The 26,518-nt window shown below is 38.5% G+C and overlaps 2 protein-coding genes across 2 annotated transcripts in view; one reads left to right on the top strand and one right to left on the bottom strand.

The window, feature by feature from the left end:
- Positions 1 to 1,752: 1,752 nt before the first annotated feature.
- LOC122403683 (LHFPL tetraspan subfamily member 2 protein) lies at positions 1,753 to 21,805 on the top strand. Its single transcript, XM_043407346.1, has 5 exons — positions 1,753 to 1,885; positions 20,114 to 20,294; positions 20,587 to 20,859; positions 20,936 to 21,049; positions 21,145 to 21,805. Exons 2-5 carry the CDS (start codon positions 20,165 to 20,167, stop codon positions 21,285 to 21,287), a joined length of 660 nt encoding a protein of 219 aa, XP_043263281.1. The 5' UTR covers positions 1,753 to 1,885; positions 20,114 to 20,164; the 3' UTR covers positions 21,288 to 21,805.
- Positions 21,806 to 21,816: 11 nt separating this feature from the next.
- The window catches only part of LOC122403681, a 49,985-nt gene continuing 45,283 nt past the window's right edge, over positions 21,817 to 26,518 (bottom strand). Inside the window, exon 14 of the mRNA XM_043407342.1 lies at positions 21,817 to 25,099. Within this exon, the coding sequence (XP_043263277.1) occupies positions 24,866 to 25,099 (234 nt within the window). The 3' untranslated portion in view covers positions 21,817 to 24,865. The remainder of the gene's footprint in view (positions 25,100 to 26,518) is intronic.

Raw genomic sequence — 26,518 nt, 5'->3', positions numbered from 1 at the left:
TAAATCTGACCACGAACAAAATATGTCCCGTACAAACATTGCAACCCCTTTTCACCCCTTCAGAGGTTGAATTTTTTAAAATGTCGAAATAGGTGTTTGGTTAATTATATCAAAGAGCATTAAGACCATGTTTAAAGCAAATCTGAACACAAATAAAGTATTCCTCATACAAACGTTACAACCCCTTTTCACCCCTTCAGAGGTTGAATTTGTTTAAAAACCGGAATAAGTGTTTGATTACTTATACTAAAGAGTATTAAGAACAATTATGAAGCAAATCCGACAACGAACAAAATATGACCCATACAAACGTTGCAACCTCCTTTCACCCCTCCAGGGTTAGAATTTCTTAAAATGCCGAAACAGGTGCTTGATTAATTATGTCAAGGAGCATTAAGACCAAGTTTCAAGTAAATCCGATCACAAATAAAATATGCCTCATACAAACGTTGCAATCCCTTTCCACCCCATAAGGGTTGAATTTCGGAATATCCTTTCTTATTTCTTGTATACATCATAAAGGAAACCTCTGTGCAAAACTTCAGCTTTTTATGTCCAAGGGCTTAGCCTGGGCGTTGATGAGTCAGTGAGTCAGGCCTTTCATTTTATATACATAATAATAATATACATATAGATTAAATAATAATTACTTATAAGTAAATAAATATTATTTTAGAAAAACTATTGGTCGACAATCGCTTACGTGTGTACTTTTCCGTTAAACGAGATACGGCAGCAGCAATAAATCACTAAACCTGGCGCCTTGAAGCCCCATAGATGTCCAGAACACTCTTCCATAAACCATCTGCCCCATGTTAGTTGTAATACGACGCCAGAAGAATGCTAGGGTGACATACCCCACGCATTAAACAAGGAAAAGCCTTTAGGGGAAAGTATCGAACGATTTTTGGTAGTTGGATTGCAACGACGAGAAGCTTCGGCATAGCTCAACCTGAACTCAACTTCAACTCTATTTTTCCACAATAAGAGACCCTATTTAATGAAAATACATTATTTAAATGAAAATTCCACTAATAAAAATTCACAACTTGATAATTACGTATTTAATTTTCAGTTTATTTCTAAATGTCTATGGATCTTAAAATAAAATGTCAGTTACCTATGAAAATTGTTCAATTAGGTTAATATGTATACAGTAGTCTACAGTTTCTGCTGATTTTTAGAATATCATTTAATAATCGACGTTTCTCCATTTTGTAAACGGCCATATTAACTATGAATCATTTTGCCATTTATAGATTTTCTATGGACAATACTTTCGTTTTGTAACATAGAAATTTAATAAAATGACGTTTCAAGGTAGACGTATTCAAATGTAATATACAATAACTTCATTTTACAATTCACCCTTTTACTTTTATCGTACGAATAAACATTGCAGAAACGAGACCTCTGCAAACGAATGAATTGTACAGGAAAATTTTGAAACTTTTCACCAACGCATGCCAGGTGATTTTAAAAAGATTTAATACTCAGTTACCAACTATTTTGCTTTGCATAATATTTTTATTTATTTGTTGCGTTAAAGTCCCTTTTTTTACAGTTGAATTAAGTTCTTTTCTGCCGTATAATGAATATTGTGCGCGCGCTAGCAGCGGATCTCTCTGCGTCGCGCGGCATTATAGCAAGGATTTCCAGACACTCCGGCTTCAGTTCAGCTCGGCGCTTCGACCGCGCAACTCCGTATCTAAAAAACAAGCGTCGTCGAACGCGAAAACTTGACAGGTGATACGCTTGCTTGACAGCTTCGTTCTCGTGCATGGAAACGGCCTCCAATCGTAGGACTCAACGTCCGAAGCGCGAAAACGTGGACGTGCCTTGTGACTTTTAATAGACATTTAGGTGTCCGAGGAGGCAATAAGAGGTGGGTGACGTTTTTCTCTCCGTGCATTCACACGCGTTGTGCTTCCAAAAAATTTTTCTTCGCCGAGATTTATTTCCATACGAAGGTTCCTTGAATCAGTCTTTGCCCGTTCATTTCGTTCTTTGTGTTCTGAGCTTCGAGAGAAATTATTTGGTAAACCCGAACAATGGGACGAAAGTCGTTTGCAATGCAAAACGATCGCTGACAGCGGGACTGCAAATGGCACACGCAGTCTTTTAATGTCAGAGGAGTTGACGATTCGAGTGCGAAATGCTTCGAGTCCGCGATGATATTTTATTTGAAAAGACAATGGCGAAGGATTTTGTTGCCATTGTTCTAGCGCTGTGCGTCAACGTTGAATAGAATACCTGATTTCGTTGAAACTCGGTTCACTGTAAGCGTAAGCTTTGTCGCGATTCTTCGACAGTTAATAACGATACGTCTTTATTGCGCGCAGATATACACCGGTAACGAGAGAAAGTAAAGAGGAAAATAATGAACGGTGCGGAAAATTATTGTTAGTTGTAGCGTTAGGGTATCCTAGAAAATGCTGGGCGTTTCGAAACCTTAATTTATTAATTGATAACTACGACAAAACGTAACTTCAAGTACGACGAACTATACAGTGATTTATAACAGAGACAAAACGAACAATTGTTTGAGACTTGAAATATTGAACAAAATTCTAATTGCCACATTTATTTGACTACTAAAAATTTAATATCCAAACTCCTCATTTCCTTCGTATTTTTTTACTTCACGAAAGTAATACAAACAAAATTCTACAATTAAAATAAAAGAAATTATCACGTCATCAGGATTTCTAGTATCGGGGTATAGTCAAACCTCTTTATCGTCGGAATTTTTAAAGTCACACACATTTTAAGAAAATGAAATAGAATAGAAAATCGATTTTTTACTTGCTTGATTCGATCGCGAAAGGAGTTTCGAGCGACGGTAGCACAAGTCGTTCGTTGCTGATAATTTCGAAATGGCGATGGTACCGGTGACCGGAAGTCGAAAAGCGTGCACGGATTGCGCGCCAATAGAACACGGAGAACCTCGAATTTACGAAGCGTGGAAGCGAGAAGCGATCAGACGAACACGAAACGAATGCGACGGTGCGGAACTCCGGCCGCGGACGGACCGCTTTTGTGTTCCTCTCTTTTTCCACCACACATGTGAGACTAGCTCTGGCCAATTGCATTAATTTACGACTGTTTACATCACGAAGCCCGGGGTGTGCCATAAAGCCGGACCCACCACCATGAATTATGCATCGCGTGGTGGTTTCCGATTTTTTTCTTTTTCACCTCTGATCAAGCGCAAGAAACGCACGCAAACTCCGTTGCGTCACGAGACGACGAAATCATTCGTCGATCACGATCCAGAAAAACAGAAAAATACCGAGAAGAATCGTATAAAAATGATCATGATCGCGTCGGTGAAATATTCGGAGGATACATTTATACATTTATACGATTCATATACGTAACCTAATTTTTTTGTTTGCATTCTTATTAAAAAATGCCCATTCGTTTATTCCCAGAAAACGCTGCTTGCAATTTAAGTTCTCGTTGCGTTTTCTTTTCGCTCAAGTACGCAGTCTGCTTTTCATTAGTTTTGCATTAGTTTTGTATTAGTTTCGTGTTTCATTTGCGTCGCTTTCAGGAGGCCTGACCGCTAAAATGGAACAAATGTCGGTTTAATGAAAGTTGCAGGACAATGATTAATTCATTGTTGCCACGCTCGGTCGTTCGTTTTTGTTAGTCTGGCGCGTCGCCCTTTTTTCCGTCTGTCGTTCAATTTTTTGCAATCAGCGTGAAGGAAGACTGTGTTTCTTCGCGATACACCTACGCTATGCAGTATTCTAGTGAAATTCATCCGATAAGCAGTTTAGCCTTTCGTGTCTCCTGTTAAACGAGATAACCGACGATGACTGTCTCACGTAACAGTGTCAAATTCATGTGTCAAATTCATGAAAGTTGCCTCAAATTATTCGCGACATCGCTATCATTTTAAAATTTTCTTCCTTTTTAAATGTGTACTAAGGGCTGTCGGGGCGAGGGGTTGTATGTATAAGAAAAACTTGTTCAAAATGTTGAGTTCTATAACATATAATTACCCCTATTTCTATGTTTGTATTTGATTTATGCATTTATAGGAAATTTTAATTCTCAAAAAACATTTACTTTGCAAAAATATAAGAAATACTTCAAGACACGAATTATTATATTCGAGAGTTAAGACAACCCTCTACGAAGCTCCCATATCTTTAATTCTATTAATAAAAATACTTTATTAATAATTCTATTAATAAAGATCCACAGTCTAATCCCCTTGATTCTTCCGCGAGACATCTCGTCAGCCACGCACAGTATCTTATCTATCCTGGTCGTGTCCAATGGATGGAATTTCGTGGGCAGATTCCACGGCACGCATTCTCGATCGTTTTTCGTTTAATATACGCGCGTCCCTGCGGTCCGTCGCGCGGCCGTAAACCTCGAAACTCAACAGATCTGGTTACGATCTGGAAACCACGACGGTTCTGACCCCACGTGGACCGTCTCTCCGGAGACACCTCGGCGCAAACGCCTATGGCAGTTATTACGTGCCAAACGAAACGGCCCTCGAAGGTATTTCTACGATGCAATAACACCGCGTTCTCGCGGGGACACGTTCTCATGGAGACGAAGGTTGTAATTCATTGGCCGCGGTAAACCACTAAATTCGTAACTGGATAAGCCGCGAGCTTTCAAAGAGTTTGAAGTCTGGATGCGAAAGTGGTAATCTCGAAGCGTGAAGCAAGATTTTTGCCGGGTACCGATAACGTGTTGCGACGAGTGTGGCACCCATCGAAAGATTAAGACGCAGACCTGTAATTTCAGGTATGTTTTTTTTTTCATTTTCATACCGCATCGGTATTAGGTTTGTTTTCCGGCTAATAATTTATTGACATTTATTAATATGGATATAGAAACTTACATATATTAGTGTTTTTGTTATTATTAATGTTTCTAATAAAGTTCTCAGTGGCAGCGGTAAGAATAACAATAAGTGTTGTATTTCTTCTACGTTTACATATACCAATGAAAGTTTGTTTCAAACACCGAAATGATATCGTGTTCGTAATCGACAATCTTGATACTCATTACTTGTATCAAAGATCTGATTTGTTATTGATATTAAACTCACGATCAGCTATCCCGAAAGTCTCGATATACAGCATTTTTAGAAAGATTCTTAGTCTTTCCCTGGTGTTTCTAAACGCTTGGTTAGCTTTTTCGCGTTTTGATCCGCTGTGCAATGTTCGAAGATGTTTACACCACTGGGTCATTGAACTACAGACACGTAGCATTATTTCAGAAGATGAGGGTCGAACGCTCGCTGCCATAATTCTTTCATATTCGATCGCGTCGTAGGCGTTGGTGCATGATTTCTTTCCCTGCAACTCAATGAAAGCAATGGAAAGGAGTGAAATCCGACGATCGTGTGCCGATCAATCGATGCAACCCACTGCCTTTTCGCTGTTCCCTTCGTTTCCCATACTGTCGATCCCAATTTGCTTCAGCGTTTTCACGATCGATCTAACATCGCGGATACCGCAAGAGTATAGAATTAAGGACGATGCTCGACACTTTTCATACCACCGGTTGTTCCCATCTTCTCCGCTTCTCTTGCTCTTTCCTTTCCACTTCTATTTCTTCCTGCTAGTCCCAGCTGCTTCGAGACCAGCATAGCCAGTCGCTGTGTCATCGAGCCTCGATACATCATAAATATAAATTGGTTTCTGGATACGTGTTGGTACAAATGAGGCTACGTACTCGGTCGCGCATACGCGTCCACGAAAGTCGTTGGCATACGCGCCGGATTGTGGCTGCGTTCTAGAATCTTAATGCCACGTTTATGCCTGTCGGAAAATGACAAATGAATTATACGACAAATTTTGAACCGTTCAATTTGCCCCGCGTGGCTCGTTACTTTTCATTAGGCTTGTTCCTTTCCGGTGTCCACGCTACATTCTGCCTCGCGGTGACCTTTGCTGACTTAAAGTGACGGCCATCTTGGATACTAAATTGAGAGTTCTTCGTAAATCTTTTCTTTTTTAATAATTTACCTATCTTCACATCAACATTTGGTCGACAATCTTGATTTATTTAATTTACTCAATAAATCTTGTTAGTTTCGGTGTTATCTATAATTGTGGGTTAAATTACGTATTTGTTAACACGAATGATGTTTGCTTTGAGATCACCCGTAGTTTGTTGTTCTTTCATTCAGTTTAAATCCATACTTTCATCTCTACGTTTCAAGAGTATACACACTTTTTTTTCGTAGAAAAATAGTAAAAATTATGGGAGTTACAATGAATCCAGTGAATAGTCTTTTTCTTAAAAAATGAAATGTATATACTAGGCTATTAACCAAAGTTTACAATTTATTTATTAATATTCTATTTTATACGACTACTTATTCAATAGCATTTATAGAATCCAATGTAAAATGAATAATGAATACATTTTTTAATGATTTCATAACTTTGGGTGGGGAGGGGGAGGCGATGAATCGTTACCATCACACCTCTGTATCGCTATCTCCTAATGATATCTTTTCTTCGTTTATATACTTTGATATCGTATAAAGAAGCAGGGCAATAAATGTAATGTGAAGTATGCATAATTAATTTGCACTCGACTTAATGGTAGTCTATTTCTGAATCACAATACGTACGTTTTCGTATACAGGGTGAGGCACAAATCAGTCCCCGCGATTTTTCAGCCCCTTCCGATGGTCTGATAAAAAAATGTTTCACATCGAATCAGTATTCTCAAAAAGTCAATTCTCTCTGAAAGTCTTAAAGAGCGATGTTGATTGTTTAAAATAGAATTTTTATATGTGTATATGTATTTTATGGTAGAATTTAATAAAGTAATGAACTCTGAGAATGAAAGTATTAAACAAAACAAATATTTTTCGAGATATTCAACTACTAAGATATTATAATTTGACCTTGATGGACACTGAATGACGTTGCATCATAGGTCACCGAACTCATTCTTCGAACAGAGCGTTTCTTAAGATATACACATAACTTCTACAGAAGCATTACGATATTGCTTACGAAAACATAGCAATTCAAAATTAAAACGTCAATATTTACTCCCGCAAAAGTTTGCTCATACTTTTATAAAAACAAAGTGGATCTTAAAAACATAAAAAATGTGATTTACAAATATTTTTACTATAATTATATTAAAGGCAACTCTGAAATAATTAATCAAGTTAATACTTAATGTACCTTTGTATAACTGTGACAAGAATTACTTTGTTTTCTATAATGAAACTAATTTTACAATGTGACATGTCTCAATTGTATCTAATCAATGGTGGTTCAACGGTTATTTGATACTACAAGTAGCAGGCAATACCAGATAAAGGGTATAGCCGAATAAGGGGGTCAAATGTGCCCCCAAACCGAATGGAACGAGCCACGGGTCATTCGATAGCAAAAAAAAAATAACCCCTGTGTGCAAATTTTTAACTTGAAATCTCGACCGTGGGGGTAGTAATGGGGTGAAAACGAAAATCATGTTTTTGAATTATTTCTCTTGACCTATTGAGTAAAAAAATGTAAAAAAATTCAGAGACATTTCGGGTACCGGGGCACATACTTTGGGAGATTTTCAGATTTTTTGATTGAAGAACCAGGTAGTGAAAAATAAAAAACAGCAAAAAATGCCGAAAAATGCCGATTACGTATTGAAGGAGGCCCGGAACTACTTTTATACTTTTACAGTAAACAGGTATTACTATTACTATTACTCTCAATTTTTTTCAGATTTTTCATTTTGGTGCGCCGCAGTGAAAAAAAATAAAAACCGAATTTTTCCTCATTTTCTGCGTATTAGAGTAACTTACACGTTGAATTTTTATGCGTCCTTCAATATATAAGTGTTTTGTAGACTGTTTAATGTTTCTACACTAAGCAGAATTACATAACAATTGAAACAAATAAAATAAAGCCAACCGTTGAGCGCAATATATCCTAGAAAATCAACGATATTTTCAACGGCGTCGATGGCGCAGTTGTTAGAGTGTCCGACTGCTGAACCGCTGCAAGTTTTTTTACCATAGGTACGAGTCTCTCTTCTGGACTTGGGATTTTTTTTCCTTCATTATTTTTTTTTTCAAATTCTAACTATATAACAATGCTTTATATTTATTTATAAATGTTCTGAAAGCATTTTACAAATATTTTAACCTGAAATATGTATAAATATAGTCTTGGAGTGTTTTTTGCGTTTTTATTTTTTTTGTCAACCACGATTATTGTTTAACATCTCTTACACTGAAATTAATGTGAAATGTTAGTTTTCAAATCTCTTACCTTTGACTATTGTGAATGGATCGGAGCAGAAGATTGTATATTGGATTACTATTACTTCTTCTCGCCCTTCGATCAAGCAGATCTTTCCTTCTCGTTCTCCTTCTTTGATAAATATGAATGTTTGCTGCGGCTTTAGTATCTAACGTAGACATGTAAGGGCCATTCCACGCCAAATCTATTAACCCACTCTCTGCCAATGATACTTTTTTCTAATAAACTAATTAATAGATGTGGCGTGGAATGGCCCTTACATGTCTACGTTAGATACTGAAGCCGTAGCAAACATTCATATTTATCACAGAAAGAGAAAAAGAAGGAAAGATCTGCTTGATCGAAGGGCGAGAAGAAGTAATAGTAAGCCAATATACAATCTTCTGCTCCGATCCATTCACAATAGTCAAAGGTAAGAGATTTGAAAACTAACATTTCACATTAATTTCAGTGTAAGAGATGTTAAACAATAATCGTGGTTGACAAAAAAAATAAAAACGCAAAAAACACTCCAAGACTATATTTATACATATTTCAGGTTAAAATATTTGTAAAATACTATCAGAACATTTATAAATAAATATAAAGCATTGTTATATAGTTAGAATTTGAAAAAAAAAATAATGAAGAAAAAAAAATACTAAGTCCAGAAGAGAGACTCGAACCTACGGTAAAAAAACTTCCAGCGGTTCAGCAGTCGGACACTCTAACGCTGCGCCATCGACGCCGTTGAAAATATCGTTGATTTTTTAGGATATATACACCCAATGGTTGGCTTTATTTTATTTGTTTCAATTGTTATGTAATTCTGCTTAGTGTAGAAACATTAAACAGTCTACAAAACACTTATATATTGAAGGATGCATAAAAATTCAACGTGTAAGTTACTCTAATACGCAGAAAACGAGGAAAAACTCGGTTTTTATTTTTTTTCACTGCGGCGCACCAAAATGAAAAATCTGAAAAAAATTGAGAATAATAGTAATAGTAATACCTGTTTACTGTAAAAGTATAAAAGTAGTTCCGGGCCTCCTTCAATACGTAATCGGCATTTTTCGGCATTTTTTGCTGTTTTTTATTTTTCACTACCTGGTTCTTCAATCAAAAAATCTGAAAATCTCCCAAAGTATGTGCCCCGGTACCCGAAATGTCTCTGAATTTTTTTACATTTTTTTACTCAATAGGTCAAGAGAAATAATTCAAAAACATGATTTTCGTTTTCACCCCATTACTACCCCCACGGTCGAGATTTCAAGTTAAAAATTTGCACACAGGGGTTATTTTTTTTTTGCTATCGAATGACCCGTGGCTCGTTCCATTCGGTTTGGGGGCACATTTGACCCCCTTATTCGGCTATACCCTTTCTATGCAAGGTGTTTCAGAAATACATGTAAATACTTAAGGATCAACACATTAAAATAACTTAAAAATGTCGTGCATACCTCACTTCTCAAGTTATGGATGATTAAAGGAAATCGAAGTTCGCACGCGCTGGAAAATATCAAGTGGTCCTCGAATAGTTTCCAACCACTCGTTTAAGAAACTGAAAAATATAAGTAATATAAGAAGAGGCAAAAAAAAACCTTTAATTTTCAGTAGTAACGTCAATTTTTAAAGCTCAAAATAAATCACGCATTCGGTTTTTACATGTAATTTCATGATACTTTTCTCAAATCAAATAAACCATCAAATAAAAAATTCTTATTTAAGACTGTACTATTACTCGATACTCGATTGCAACATTGTTTAATAAGTTTATCTCGGTCCTCGCAGTATCTTTGGCTCGAAATTGATACAAATCCTTTTGTTCTATATCGAAATAGCAACAGGCGGCCGATATTAGGACGTTTCCCGCGCTTATCGCGGCAAGTCGTTGCAAATAAAACATTCAAGCGCTAAAAGCAACGTGAGTGGGCAACATCCTGAAGATCGCGATAAGCTCGTTAACGCTCGTTCATGCCAAGTGCTATGAACTCGACTCGACACATTTGAATATCGCGAAGCGTACAACATGCATATATACTTTTTTTTATTCCAAAAGAAAAAAGAAACGTTTTACGCGAATTCCATTCAGGTATTCCCGGTGCGATGAACCGCTTCAAGGAAGGGAATCGCACGACGCGAAACCAGCCAATTTCCACCGATCGCGAAGATATTTTCCCCGCCGCTATTTTCGATTCCTAGGAAACGCATTAACGAGCGATTACGAATCCATTCCAGATCGTCAGGGCTGCCACGTGGGCTCGTTTTCTCGGTATACGAGGCCGACGACGCGGCTTGCATCGGTGCAGCCGGTCCGAAGATTAGAATGCATCGTGCACACGCGTCCCAAACGACTCGCGCGCGCGTCTCGCCATTGCTTGCAGTCTCTATTCAAGCGGAGGGTCGCTGGTAGCCACTCTCGATTTTTCATTGGGGATAAATTCCATTGTGCGTTAAAAGAGCATTGCTATCTAGACTGTCCTGTTTTCGGTGCGTTTGGTGACTATTTTTTTAACGGTAGCTAAGCTATTTTGCATCGATATTCTCCAGATACGTTTATTTACCTTACTCGTATGTACAGTATTTTTGTCATGCAAAAATATTGAAAATTACGGTTGTTATAATGGTTTTCCTAAAAAATATGCTCTATTGACTCCCATGATTTGAATTTAGTATTTTCAGAAAGAAAAGAAAATAATTTCCTTTGAAAGTATGTTCTTTAATACTTCATTTAACAGACATTGACTTCTACAGTTTTGTCTTAAAGATCGAAAATTAATAATATGTTTTTAGAACCAGTGTAAACGAAGCTTCGTCCATTCGTACCAAATAATTATTCATTGAATACTTTTGTTGAATAAACTAATCAAGCTTCATAGATATGTATTCTGTTAGTAAATATGCTGATAAGCTGTATTTATATAGACTTTAGGACGAAAATGCTAACGCTGCTAGCCGTGAATATGCTGTGCGATTTCCAAGGAGAATATTGCTGAATAAGTCAGTCATTTTCGTTCTTGCAAAGCGTTAAAGGGAATGAACATAGATTATTTCAATCTTATAACTTTGAAAGTTAGTATTTTGGGGGCCTAAAATCATATTTAAACCAGGTACACCCTATATAAAAACTAGAAACATTCAGCGTTTCAATGGCGTGCTTATTATTTTACGAAGAAAAGTTGAGAATCACTGATCTAAACCAAAAGATTGAGCGTGGAAGATCATTTTTTCTCAAGTATAATTCATTCGAAGGATGAGTTGACAACGACCTCCGTATCAGGCGGTTTATTTTATCGAAAATTCGAGCCGCAACGCGTCTGGCATTATAGTACGCGCTGTCCACGAATTATGATTGAAATGCGTTACGCCGAACCATTGCCTCCCGATAATAATCTCGGAGCAGATCCTCTTTTGCGATAACATTACAAATTTATACACCCAATAAATGGAGTTTGCCGATACCTTATAACAATCACGATTATCAATAGATCTTAAAGGTTAAACAAATTTTTTTTTAATATTATTTCCTATTAGTTTGCATGCTTTTCCTACCATCTGCCTCCAGAAACAATAAAATTTTCATTTAAAATATTACGTAGGCACGAATAAAATGGACGATTCTGATATAAGGGGTGGTTTCTTCCTTAAAATTGAGAAGTACAAGTTTCAGTACTGAAATAATATTAATAGTATTACAGTAGTAATATTTTATAATTTTGGTGAGTCCTGTCTCAGCTGCATCATTTGGATTCAGCAGGCAACAGTGGAAAAAACTCTGTGGTGTCCCCTCCTTATGGTGCCCTAAGCACGTGCTTATTTTGTTTATTGGTTATTTTAGCTCCGTTCATGGGTGTAATGAATAAACATTTGTACAAAATTTCATCAAACTGAACGTCTGACATTTTGCAATATTTCTTTGTTACATTTCTTTAACACTACATTTACGGACATCGATTGTTGGCAGTTATCTTGACAGTTACATTGAAAGCTGTTTTCCTTTTAATTAATCAATAAAATTGAACACAATTTACTAAAAAATAATTCTGCATAAAAAAGTATTATACCAAATAGGGTCTAAAACAGTTATTGAGATACTAGAAATATTGTACATTTTTATGATACAAGATTATTATCGAGACGTTTAACAGGACCGTGGATCTATCAGGTCCCTCGATTAGCAACATAATTGACGTATCGTTGTCGGCGTTGATTAACCACCATGGTGGAAATTCGTTTACGATTTATGACCCACTTCGCAGCCACGCTGCTGAGGAACGACACGTGGTGTGGTATCTGCCGTCAGAAATCGGGGGACTCCCTTTGTTCGAGCAGCTCCTCTTCAGACATGAGTCGCCCGCATTCCTTCGTTAGGTACGTACCAGGGGGGGGGAAGAAGCCGAATCCCCTACATGAAAAAAAAAGGGGAAAAGGTGAATTCACAAGGCGAGCGTGACTGTAATGCAGTCGAGGCTGTCGGTTCCGAGTAAACTCGCGTTCGAAAATGCAATTCGATTGCTCCCTCGCTTGATTCTGCGTATTGTCCCTCGAACCCTCGATAGCGATGGGAACGATATCGAATCGAAAGTATCGTCAAACTATTGTGACGATCGAAAGCATTGTGAAAGCTCGCGAACCGGGCCCGTGATTCCGTCTTCAACTGTCACGATATGAATCGCATGACAAATATGGTACAAGGCATAAAGTATGCTCGACGTACAGGTCCGACGTGGTCTAGCCATTAAAGTTTCCCATTAAGGCGGCTTTTACGCTCGTAACGTGAACTCGATACGTGAACGTGAATAGAAGCGAAGGCGCACGGGCAAAGCGGACAGAATCGAGGCTCCTTCTCGCGTGGGAAGCGATAGTATTTCGATATCACCCTCGCAGCGTGGACACGCGTGTCTCGTCGTGCGCGTGTACACTCGTACGAGCGTATTTGAACCAGCTGCTGTGCGTACACAGAGACACACCATCGGTGTGTACACACAGACACACCATCGGTGTGTACACACGCATGCCAAGATACTACCCGATTGAGCGCGACTTTAAACATACAGTTGCATCGGTCAAATGATAAACACTATAGAAGTATTCAAAATTAGTATTGTACATTACTCGAGTTCTTGAAGCTTTAATAAAGGGCTTGAAACTCTCTTAAATGTTGAGCTATTATGGCTAACATCACATAAAGTTCGAATGCTCAAAGTTTTGTGGTGGTTGACTATAATGGAGGAATACTAACGTTTCGACTTGGGCTTGCTAGTAGACTCATTAGTAAAAACAATCCTAGCAGGCCATGCATTAGACGTCGGGATGTTTGGTCGATTGAAGAGTATACGTAGGAATGAAAAGTTGGTCGAACGCTTGCGAGAGAGACAAAAGCGTGGCCCTCTCGTGGCAAGTGCGGGAGGTGTCGCCACAGCTTTACGGAGGTATTCTAGTCTACAGTTCTTGCGGATTTTTTTACAATGAAAGTATAAGTTTCTTAATTTCGACACTTTGCATACATGTTTATTTATGTTTTATGAATGTTTAGAATTTTTGTTAAGGAGATATAATCAAAACTGACTGAATTATGACACGAATCCGATCATTCTTCTTATCTGAAACGAAAAAATTAAAAAGATTCTTGATTGGTATGATCGTGATTACTTTGTGAACCATGAATTATAAAGAAAAGAATTTTCCTTCGATATTCCAAAATTGACGTAAAGACACAGAAAATGGGACAAATACCCTAGTTTATATTTTCTATTACGTTTAACTAAATTATACGTACTAAGAGTCTAAATATTTTCTGTGCGTTATTCCAGTATTAGTGTATTGGTAATTTCCAGTTTTCCAGCGACTATCGCGGTTTTACCGCATCCGAGTTTTACCCCGATAGAAAAAGCTTAGGAGTAAACGAGAAAGATCGATTCTGTTAGCAGCGAATGGCATCCGGAAAGATCGAACCGGTGGAATATTAAAAAAAAATGCCAGTTATTGGTCGATCTAGGATGAAAGGGCCAAGAGATGCGTAGCCATAGCGCGCGATCGGCCGATTATTTATCTTAATTGCTGGGCCTAGCTGGATGCGCTGGAAATCACCGTTAAGCTCGTCGTCTTGCTCGTGGTACCTTAATTATCCCGGCGGTCGTTCCGCTGGAAAGGTGCCCAGCGTCCAACTGTTATCACGGTCCGTCGTTAAATTGGATTCCGCCTCGCTCGGAAGTAATTTCGTCGAGCCTGCGTTTCCTACTGATCGGGCCCGATACGCGTCGATCATTGATCTTTAATCCTTTATTAGGACGATCGACAGTCCCGTGCATCCGGGAACCCCTTCTCGCATGAACGATTGGCGTGTGAATTCACCTTTTTTTTTTAAGCGCTCTTAAAATTCATTTTTAAAAAAAATTAGTTAACGGTAGTTTTAGCGAGACACAGATATCCTCTTGTTATATTTATAATTACACATCCTCGTAATTTAATTAAAAGAAGTTGAACTGTACAATTTCATGGGGAGTCCATGCATAACAGTTATAATTGAAACAATTTCCTAATCGTATTAATTATTGATTGTTACGACTTCAGTGTGCGCTGCCCTTAAAGTTATTACAGCGGATAATAGCCAGTGTTTTAAAAGCACAACGTCGTAAACAAGATAACGGTGTTATTGCTTAGATGAAGCGATGAGAAGTCACTTTATACATTCTACCTACGCACAACATCCATAGTTCACTTCAAGTTTAATAACTCCGAAGCTACTTTAGATATTTACACGAGACTTGTCGCAAATTAATTTTAACGCTTCGAACTATTTTTTAAAACAAACAAATTTTTCTTGAGTTGTGCAGATATATTTCTACATTAAAAATTTATTTTCGTGACTCCTTTGGAAGGCAAGACGCCTCCTCTGGGCGTCGTGCTCTCCCACTTGGGAATATGCTGGTCTAGAGGGAAGATTGAAAACTTTCCGATACGCAGAACACCTTGGAGGTTTTTGCAAAGAATACGTTTAACATGGAATGCCGCAGCTCCTTCAAAAGAGATTCATGACGGATAGGCGTGGCTGTTCTCGGAATGCGAATCGTTCTACGAAACTGTAAATCCGTCCGTGAATAAAAGCGAATTCAGCGCGGCTATCTCACCGACAAAAAAAGCAAGAATTCGAAAAAGAAACGATATCCAAATCATTCGGGATGTTATTTCTCAGCATATCCGCCGCGTTATGTGATATATGCAAGGTACAAAAAGAGGGTCAAAGATGTAGGCGTTTATAGAGTTCATCGAGAAGAGTATAAAATGTTAATTATAATGTTTCTTCAATAAAACTGCTTCTACTCTAACGAATAGAAGATAAATAACTGTTTATACGATTTCTAAAATGAAGTATTCCACAACAAAAATTAAGCAACGGTAAAAATTGAGTAACAGTTTGCCCATCTCCGTCACTAACTTCCATGTTTATCAGATCAATTTCTTTTAAACGAAAGATGTATCTATGAGACAAGGGTTGCATATTATTTAGGAAAGGTAATAGAATGTTTATATTCATGAAAATGTTATCGTCTATCGAAACGTTTGAGCCGTATTTACGATTCCAGACAAAATGGCACTGCAACCCCGTATTTCCTTTTTACCGTACTCTTCATAGACGAGACTGGATTTACCAGAAACAGGATTACAAATTTTCATAATAACGACGAACGGTCAAATAGAAATTCTCATGCAATTATTGGACCAGGTTATCGAGAGAGATATTCTCTTTAATATAGATATGAATATAAATTTTAGGAAATCAATTTCTAGGATTAGTTTTTCCAACACAATTTTACATTAAACAAAAATAGACAAACTTCTTATTCAGATACAAATTTCAATCGTAGAATGAAATAATTCATAAAAGATTGTATAAATATTGCTAATGGCGATACGTTGGTCCAATTATTTATCGTTCAAAACAAATTTCGCCCCTCAAACACCTAAGTCACGAGAAGAGCCATGGCGGCGATGGCGTTAAATAAAAATCGACAGCACTTGAAATCCTGAAATCCTGTTCCACCCACCAGCGAGTAACGTTCCGAAGCGATAGATCGCTAAATTATATAGCAGCGGGATGTGCCAAAGTATGGTCTACCGGTTCCAGGAAGGCGGGGAGGGGTTCGCGGAATCGTTTTTCCAAAATATTTAATCGGCCACGATCGGGTGGTGGACGCGAGGTTGTTCGATCGGCTGGAATCACGATAAATTACTGTCGGATGAAATCGACGATGTGTACGCTACGGGAGGGTAAAGAGGGCAGGTAAAAGAAAAAGGGGAAAGAAGAGAAGCCGGAGAAGAAGGCGAACCTGGGAGAATCTTACGAGGGAAAGAGGGGACGAAAACAAGAGGATGGAGAAATAAGGGAGCACCTGTCTAACAGCTGTCTTGCAGATGGTCTGCATAGACGCTGCGGGATTATGCAATGAGTAGGTCTCGCGTTTCTGACATCGAACGCCGATTGTTTCGGGCACGAATACAATATACATATGTATACCTCCGCATCGTGTCGATTTCGACGAGTACTCGAATGCTTTCTTCACTCTTAAGTTGACCAAAATTCAATAAGTGGATTAAAATTTCAAAATCAATAAGAAAAATGATTATGGTTATATTGGAATGTTTATATCGTTTTTGGGAGACGCTGATTTCAAACTTGATTTAAACATTGTAAAATTTAAAATTGTAGACCCAGTATAGTGAAATAAAATAATTCTAATTTCATCTGTTTTTTGAAGACTTGGATTGTGAATCCAAGTAGATACCAAATTCAAAATATGAGTTTTATACATGTGAGAGGAAAATGTTTAACAAAAACATGACAATTGTTATCATTTAAATGAATCATATTAAGTGTATGTACTCACTCTTTGATAATTTTGAAGGCGCCCGATATTAGCTTGCAGGATTATAATATCCGGAGTCTATTCATCTTCTTCTTCTTCTTCTTCGTTTAGAAATTGTAAAATTTCTTCTATTTCGCTATCGTCATCTTCTGACACTGACTGGTTCCTGGTTTTAGCTTCACTTGAACATATTTCTATTCAAACTCATCGTGTGGATGATTATACAAAAATGTGGTTTTTCTTTTAATTAGAACAGACATACATTATTTCATTAATCGAATTATAACAAATAATATCTATGAGTTCTGTAACTTTGAACAAGGAATGCGAATCCCGTAAAATTGACTTTCATTATCAAATCGACTTAATTATATGATATTGGTAAAAATAAATTACACCAAAGGTTGTTTCGCCTTTTCGTTGGTGGTGTCCTGTCGATTACCTCGAAAGTAAACGAGCTAATTAGATACAACGCCGTAAAAAGATACACGCCCGACGAGGGTGAAAACGTGTGTACGTTCTCTGCGAGGGAATTCCAAAAATAAGCACGAACCAACATGGTAACACGCGACCTCTTTCTTCGTAATCGTAACAGTGGGCCCATTAATTCCATGTGCGACAGAAAGTTGTTCGGAAGAATAAGATTGGGAAGCATTCGAAACGCTACGTGCCAAGATAAAGAAATTTTTTCACGGCGATATTAAGAAATACAGGACACAGGCGGCCAGGAGTAGCGAGATCGTGTTTGCTCCTCGAAAATAAAGGAGCCTCGTAGAGTGCTGACCGCCGCTGGCCGGAAACGTGTGATTTGAATTTACGAGCGTGGAGTTCGCACTGGCCGTCGACTTACGCCTTTCTGATAACGAGCTGCCGGACAGAGGACCCATTGCTGGATGACTAATGGTCGAAGCTTCTCGTGCAGGGTCCGCAAGGAAAGACGAAGAGGAAAGATATCACATTCCGCGATGCCGCGAGCCAAGGAAGAGGCTCACGAGCGGTGTGGAAACATTTTTCGAGGACACCCGAGATCCCTATTCTTCTCTCGCCTAACTCTACTACTTCCTAGCGAATCGAAAATTCTGATACCCAGGTTTCTCATGCAAACCCCTTTGAAACTCTAATTAGGGAAGAAAGTAGCGAGCATTGGCGAGGAACTACTGAGCAAAGTATTTGAAATAAACCATAACACATGGAGATTTTAAAATATAATTTAGAGGTGAGTGCTAGAAGACTGGGACCACTGGAAGACTTTTACGTCCGACAGGATAATAATCTCAAACACACAGCTTGGATCGTCAAAGAACACTTCACCACAAAACCTGTAGACAGAAATCGGAAAAAGACTAAATAAATATCAAATAACGTCAAGATAAATGTTAATGGATAAAATAACAGAAATATGGAATTCTATTGAAACTGGCTTCGCAAAGCTAGTATATAGTACGGAACGTCGTCCAAGAAAAGTAATCAATGTTAATGGTGGTACTACAAAGTATTTCGAATAAGTATGGTATAAATACTGGATTATTTTCTAATTTTATTAACGTAATCTTGGAACTTCCCTCTTACTATAAATACTGAATTATTTTAAACATTTCAGATTAAGGTATACATTTTATATGTTAGAAGTAAAAAATCGTTCGAATACTTTCGTTAACCACTGTACTATGAACGTTGGCTCTCGAATCGAGCTAACCACGAGGCCTTTTTACATTCGAAGACTGCGTCGTATCGTGGTTTACCGATTTGCTACGTCGCGGCAACATCAAAGAGTGATCGCTCGTCTCGCGCGGAGGAACAAAAGCGATTAAGTTTGCGGGTTTAAAGAGGATCAAAAATCTCGGTGGCCGCGAGGGACGAGGAACACGCGGGTTCGAAAAGGAAGAGCCATCGCCTACCGACACGTCCAGAGATCTCAAACCGTGGTCTAAAGTTAGAAGTAAAAATAGGTCAGTTTCGAAGGTGTGCTAGAAGTTTTCGATCGATCCGCCGGGGCCTTGGCTCTTGAAACACGCTGAAACGCGACGAGTCAGATCCGAATGGTCCTAATTAGAACCATGAGTCACGTTTATAATCGAAAACTTAATCGATGGTCGGACGTCTACGGTTCGAATCGACACGGAAATGCACGCCATTTGGTTTACGAGCATCAGGATGAAAAAGGGGCTTTGTTGGTTCGTGTTTACGATTTCCACGAAATCGGAATAAGAGATTGAAACCGGTAACCGCGAGAGATAGGTACGCAACACGGTCGAACTTACGACTTCGCTTTTACGCATTTCTTCGAAATATATGTGAGTGGCGTTTATTCTTGCCCGGTTGCTCGAAACTCGCGGCTCGATTGCCGAATCGTTGACCTCTGGAGTCAACTAAATCGCGATAAGGGGTGCCGACGGATTTCAAGGACCGTCTCGATGCTGGTCAACACCGAATATATCGAGTCGCTCCATGAATTCTCGTGTATTTTTAACTAAATTGCATACGAAGAAAAATATGCACAAATTTAAAAATAGGATGACGATTTGCTTAATAAAATAATTATAATTCACAATTTTATTAATACCTTTGTGACCCCAGGTTTTGGGTATTCTTCGGTGTATACAGAAAGGATAAATCTGAAACAAAATGTAGGAAATGAAAAAGCAATGTAAGTACATATATATGCAATTATAAAACGTGAATTGTTTTAAATGGCACTGTATTTTTTTAACTTCGTGGAGTTGCTGATGAAAAAATGGTTAACATGGAAAATGATTTTATACGATTTTCGTCAATTTGCACATTAAAAATAGTGATTTTCAACAGAGAAAATCAACATAAGTTGTATAGGGTCGCAGTATTTTTATGGTATCCAGTGATGTAGAATTCGTAGCAATGTTGTGACAGTATTATAGTTGCGACTAATGGAAGTTTGTTTAGAACTTACGCGCATCGTAAATTGATTAAAAACCGCGTGTAAAAATAGGACCAATTCTAATAAATAAATTTCAAATGTTTCAGGGGGAACTCTGAGCCCAAAGGATGGCATAGATCCAACATCCGACCGGCAGCATGTGCTATGTGATAGTCACTGGTCGTAGCTTGCTGTGGACGCTGCTGTCCTTGGTGGCGTTAATGGCAGTTTTATCAGGCCTCATCACTCCAAAATGGCTCGTTGGTCCGCACACGATTAAAGATACAAGTAATTATTCTCTTTCCCTTAATACCTACGGACAGCACTGTTATCCGATTGGCAGACGATCATTATTCACTTCTGTGCAAACTAGGGATACTCCGATGATCAGTATTTGTAACGAAGATTTAAATATTAATGACCAGTACCTACTGTTGTGATATTTTGTGATCTACATTCTTGGCAGTATTGCTTGCTCTGTAGACTCCGACCACGATCCGCGTCTAAAACAAAAAGTTATGTTAGTTAAAGATATTGCAAACATTCTTGCAAACCTCTTACAATTCTTCTTAAATGTCAGTAAATGGGTCGGAGTTGTACGTCCCGACGGTGGGCATCTTCAATCGCTGCATCAGATTGCATGGAAAGACGCATTGTGGCAATTTCAACGTCGACGGGTTCGCCACGGACTCCAGTGTCTTTCCAGGTTGCTGGAAAGCTTCTTACTTCTTCCTGTTACTCGGTCTGGCGATCATGGCCACGACGGTACTGGCGGCTCTGATCGGCTGCTGTGTGCAGAGCATCGGTAGGAAGAGTATCTTCAATTTGGCTGGGGTCGCGCAAGTCGTTGCTGGTAATGTTGCAACGTCCATTTTGAATTTCGTAACGATTTCGATTTTTCAGTGATAATTCTCTTTTCTCGTTCCCAGGAATATCCTATCTGCTTGGAATGATTTTGTATCCCGCTGGCTGGGGGGCGGAGAGGGTTCAAAGGATTTGTGGCCCCGAAGCGGACGCTTTCTACCTCGCTGACTGCACCCTTGGTAAACGAACTTGTTGTTTAAGGGGAGGGAATAAAATGAAGCCTGATATTGTAATAATTTTAATTTAAAGACACAACCTCCTGTAACGTTTCCAGGTTGGGCCTTCTACAGCGCCATGATAGGGGTTGGGCTTACCTTCGTTTGCGCGGTAATCAGCGGCCAAGCGGAAAAGTCTACAGCGAGCGACAAAGTTCAGGATAAAATGAACGAAGGCAAGACTTTGATCTGTCTCGCGTGAAACCAGTTAAACGGGTGAACGTAATTTCGTCGGTGCTACCGATACGTCCTCCTTTGGTTCGCGAAGCAACGGAGAACGAAAAGATTCGAGAGTTCGAGAAGTACGAAAATTTCCTTCTTCCCCCTTGAATAGGAAAGAAGGAAATTCGTCATGAGACCAAATTCGACCGAGCATGTCCGAATCCGATGACTTGTTAGAGAATCATTAGACGTTTGCTCTCCAGCGAGTACTTATCGCCGGAACGAATTTTTCTGTACCAATAAGTTTTTCGCAAGGCGCGTTAAAGACGTACAGTTTTGATACCTTACTACCCGCTGATTTTTATAGTCCGTTTTATAAAAAGACGTACACGAAGCAGATATTCGTAGGAAATAAGGTACGATAAAGAAAGGATAATATTGTGTATAAAGAGGAAATAAAACGTGGGCGGTACGAGAAAATCTTGTCTTCTTGTCCTTCGTCAATAAGCATCACATAACTAGTTTTTTATTTTTTTTTTATTAATTCATTGAGAACAAGTGTATGGACAGCTTACTAGTATCTAATAAATAAATAATCGTAATTGTTTATCCGCGTAAAAAAAAAGGGGGAACGTTGGATGGTCGATAGGGTTGATCAACCATCGGAACGTTCTCGAATGACAATTAAAAAAATTTGCGATTCTTGTAGTTTCCGAAAAGCTTTGTTCCTGCGAAATAGAGTAGACTTTCGCTGTAAAGAAGCGAAAGAGAAGAACGTTAAAATAAGAAGAAGAAAAAACTGTGATCATGTCACGGCGATTCTCCTCGTACACACTTTGGATTGATCCGTTGAAAAGTTCGGCGGCGTATGAGCTCTACGAAAAAAGCAACGGGGAAACTGTTCTGAATATAAATTACTACGTGGATCGAGGCGACGCCCTAAATACGGAATATACACGTAAAATACATCGAAAGAGAAAGGAGACAACTTAGACGAGGAGGGAAAGAGGACGAAATGAATCGCGGGACTTGGTGCTGGGCCGGCGGCCATTATGCACATATATCCGATTTCTGTAAATTATACGGATTTCTTGCCTCCAATCCGCTCGTTTCCTCCAGCCACACACATTTATTTCCTCTCGCGCTTATGTGCAGTCGCTCGCGGCACACGCTCGCTGCATTATAAAAGAAAGAATCAATCGCTATCTGCTCGGGAGATAGTAATATAAAAATTTCGCTACGGATCGACTCGTTACGAATAATTCTAATCATTTTGATCGTCGCCGAATTTTTAGGTGCAGCGAATAAATGAGAACAAAAAGCAACGTTTCCTTCCTCCGACAGAATGAAATCCATCGATCTGATTCGTGACAAAAATTCGTAAGTGCCACGCGCCTCTCTGTTCCATTCTCATTTATCATTAGATAACAAAATGCTCGTCAATAAATAAAAATAATTCACGTCGAGTAGCCTTTGAGCACTTTTTGTTCTGCGAACATTTTTAACCACGATGCTCTCTCTAAAAAATTATTCTAGAATTCAAAGTCGCGATAATTTGATAGTAATTAAAAATGTATGAAATTAAGTATACAATCGTTTGAAATAAATAACGATTTCGGACAGCAATTTCAGCGACGAAGACAAAATTATGTAGACAATCGAATTAACTATTGGAAAATTTTAATCTTTATTCTTGTCAAAATTATTTATATAGTATCGTGACTTAAAATAGCTTGTAGATAGAAGAAAGATAGGTAGTGCTAAACAGAGGTGATAAAATTATTATATTATTATTTTAAACCCGTGCTATTTTAAGGCATGTTGGTTTTTACCATATTCTAATACTCTATTTCCGGTTAATTTTACTTTCCATAAAATTTGTAGTCATTAACCACAAATGTTGCTGTCCAGAACGTGTATTGTACCCGCCGTCAGGCGCCTAAATTTTTCTGATTTTAAATTCTATAATTATTTCTAAAGAGGGACATGTTTAAGACATAATAAATGCTGCAAAGATCATTCAACATGAATCATCATTATTCTCAATTACGACGATAATGGACGCCTTGTCGCGCCTGATCGCCGGCTGTCAGTCGTTTTATGTACACACGTATAAATTAATCAAGGCACCAAGGGAATCAACAGTCAATAAATAACGCGGGCTGCTGCGCGTGTTTCCGCGAACTTGCGGAACGAAACGACGTGTCGAAAACTTTTTTTTTTTCAACACGCACGGAATCGAAATCACATCAGCACGTAAACACCAATACGTCGAGTAAGAAACTCAGCGCGTGCTCGAACACAATAAGTTATTAATTAGATGGCCGCGTCTTGTTTGATTCAACAAACTGTAATTCAATGATTGTTAACCGTCACTGTAGTTAAAACTGTTACTTGTTAAGTTAATCTTAAAATTCTTCTTATTTAATTGATATTTATTCTATGTATTTTACTGGTGAGGGCTTGCTCAAACAATGCATGATCGAATCGTTCATATTTATATGTAGCTATTTTTAAACCACAGTGATGGATGATTCTTCATTGAATTAGAGTTTGTCGAACCAAATAAGACGCGGCCATCTAATTAATAACTCGATGTGTCTGAACACGCGCCGATTTCCATGCTTTTCACTATTACGATTTAGAGTCTACGATTCTCTTTGATAATTCAACTTTTTTGCTACGTCCCTTTCGCTGGTCGTTCACGAACAACCGCGAACCATTCTCGTGACACGATACACTACACGAAGGAAACCACGAAACAGAGAGTCGAAGAGTGTTCAACGTTACTGTGCTATTCCGTTCCATGAAATGAACATTATAAATATCGTACAAAATCGAACGGTACCGTAAATCGATATTAAAACGTAACAAGATTAACACGAAACATCACAGCGTGAAAATCGAAGGAGAACGAAGGTGTGTGGAGCGTGAGTCGAGAACACCGTAATAAAATAGAAATTATTCCAAACTGTAAAGACAATCCCTAAAAATTCGTGATAACGTCAATTCGATATCTGTCGCATATACGAGGTGTCCCATTAGAAATGTAAATGCTAAATACACTGTGGACAAAAAATGGTTAAGATTAATTTAACGTTAATAAAAGAAGAAAATACTTGTTTTTGCGCAAAAAATACTTGTGATCCCGAAGACTGAAAACAAATAATAAAATTGCCCTGATTTCTAGCAGAACACATCGTATACCGTGTTCGATAAAATTGTGGTGCCCCACTATAGGCGAAACGCTCGATTCTATCATCGTCGAGAAGCGCGTCTGATTGTAGTCGAAGCACATCGATAATTGTTTGTAAGTCAGCTTCCTATGTAATGTTCTGACGCATAATTTTCAGCACTTTACGCAACGAAACGCTCTAACTGGCGGACGTGATCGCACGTCCTCTCATAATACTATTCGTCGGAGAATTACAACACCGTCGATTCGGTAAATACCTTTAAGCGCGCGACGTGAACGACGTTTCGAAAAGCTTCGAGAACCGCGCGTCCGATGCCTCGAAATTCGAGCGTACAAGACAATCCATAAAAAATACCGCGTTTTTTATCCGGCTCGAGACAGAGCGTCGCCGATCGCTCGAGATTTACCGGCCCTTTTTATCGTTACGTGTCAGGGGCAAAGATCTTTACGGTATTCTCGGAATTTTGCGCGTTAGAGCGCATCGCGCGCCTCCGTTCCTCGATCAGCTGCCTTCGAGCCTGTTCTCTCGCCTCTCTCGCCTTCTTGTTAGCCTCGCTGTTGGCCGTAGATTTTGGTTTGTGGATGGGCGTGACGCGACGCTTTGTCGTGCTGCCGTTCTGTGCTCCAGCGACGACCGATTTCTTCTCTGGCACGGTCTTAAAAAAGAAAAAAGAAAAAAGAACGAATACAAATTCTACTTGGCTCGTTCAAGATCGCGACACCCGATTGGATTAATTCTCGAAGGACACGGAAGTGAGCGACTGTTCACCAATTCTTACGATTAGATCCTATCTTTGTCCTTTAGCTAAAACAACATTTTGACATACTGGTAATCGAAGTTGATTAAGTTTGCCAGAATACGTCAAAGTTTGTTAGCAATAACGAATATATGAAAGTGTATGACAAAACACAGTTAAGCATAGAAACGAAAAAATCAGTATTACAAGTTAAATGCAATTTCTCCTTTTTATGCTAAGAATTCCATAAGCAATAATGTATAAATAAATATAAATTATGTGAAGTAAACAATGCTTTAAGATTATTATTGAAATTTATTTGCCATGCGTGCCTTGCAGTTATAAAAATATTTCCATAAACGATTTTCGTTGATGTTTGTGTGTGTGTGTGTGTGTGTGTGTGTAAATATTGAAAATTGATACGAACAATTCGAATACGCTAATAAGAAAGAGTAAAAAAAAGAGAAATACAAAATTTGGAACAGAAGGTTTTTATACAGTATTTAATACTGTACAAACATTATAACTGTAATACTCTACAGTATTTAATACTGTATAACACTGTATAAAATACAGTAGACGATCTATTTTAATAATGTCATTGACGAAAAATGGTGAACAGTCGTTCTTGAAACATAGACAAAACGATACTAAGGAGATCGACAAATGGAAAATAATAGGTTAATTAAAAAGGAAAACGTACTTAAGGAAAGGTTGTAATTCTCTTCAAGCTAGCTTCTGTCGTACTTCTATTATCGACAAATTTCTTTCTTCTTCACACTAGGTTTTCTTTGTCAGTGCTTTGACAAGAATGAAAAGGGACAATGGAGGTAGGAAGATACTCCGAGGACACTTTTATTCCACAAATGCAAAATGATGTACATGGGATCGCAGTCGATTCGTAAAAAGTTTAATAATTGTACAAGACTCGCGGGTCCAGGAAGCAGTTTTTGCACGAACCGACCTTCAGGAGTATTAAAAATAGACTGAACACACCGTACATGTACAAATACAACAATAATCGACAAAGCGTTCGATTCGATTTTACAAATACGCAGGCATGTCTCACTTTTCCAGGGGAAGTCTCGTCATTCGGGAAAGGCTGCGTGTACTTTGTGTTTTCCAGGCAACGAGTCGCGCTATGTTCCCTTTTCAGTGTTATACACTCGTCGAAATCGATACACTTAACGTTCTTATCGGTATTCCGATCGCCTAACGAACGAACAGTAAAATCTGAGCGCACATGTTGCGAAATATCCAGAACGACGTTCGTGCTGAAATAGGATGATTCGATGCTTTTCGCGATCAAACCGTAATTCAACTTTTTGATGCTCGAGC

This window comes from Colletes gigas, unplaced genomic scaffold (genome assembly GCF_013123115.1).
Source record: "Colletes gigas isolate AHSC1104 unplaced genomic scaffold, ASM1312311v1 Colletes_gigas_Sc00069, whole genome shotgun sequence".
In the NCBI taxonomy this organism is placed as follows: Eukaryota; Metazoa; Arthropoda; class Insecta; order Hymenoptera; family Colletidae; genus Colletes; species Colletes gigas.
This window is presented reverse-complemented; position numbering and strand designations above follow the sequence as displayed.

Excerpts from the sequence above, each read along its gene's own strand:
- LOC122403683 (XM_043407346.1), top strand. The coding sequence starts at position 20,165 with ATGTGCTATGTGATAGTCACTGGTCGTAGCTTGCTGTGGACGCTGCTG. Across the intron at positions 20,295-20,586 it reads GCACACGATTAAAGATACAA|TAAATGGGTCGGAGTTGTAC; the intron begins GTAATTATTCTC and ends CTTAAATGTCAG. Across the intron at positions 21,050-21,144 it reads CCTCGCTGACTGCACCCTTG|GTTGGGCCTTCTACAGCGCC; the intron begins GTAAACGAACTT and ends TAACGTTTCCAG.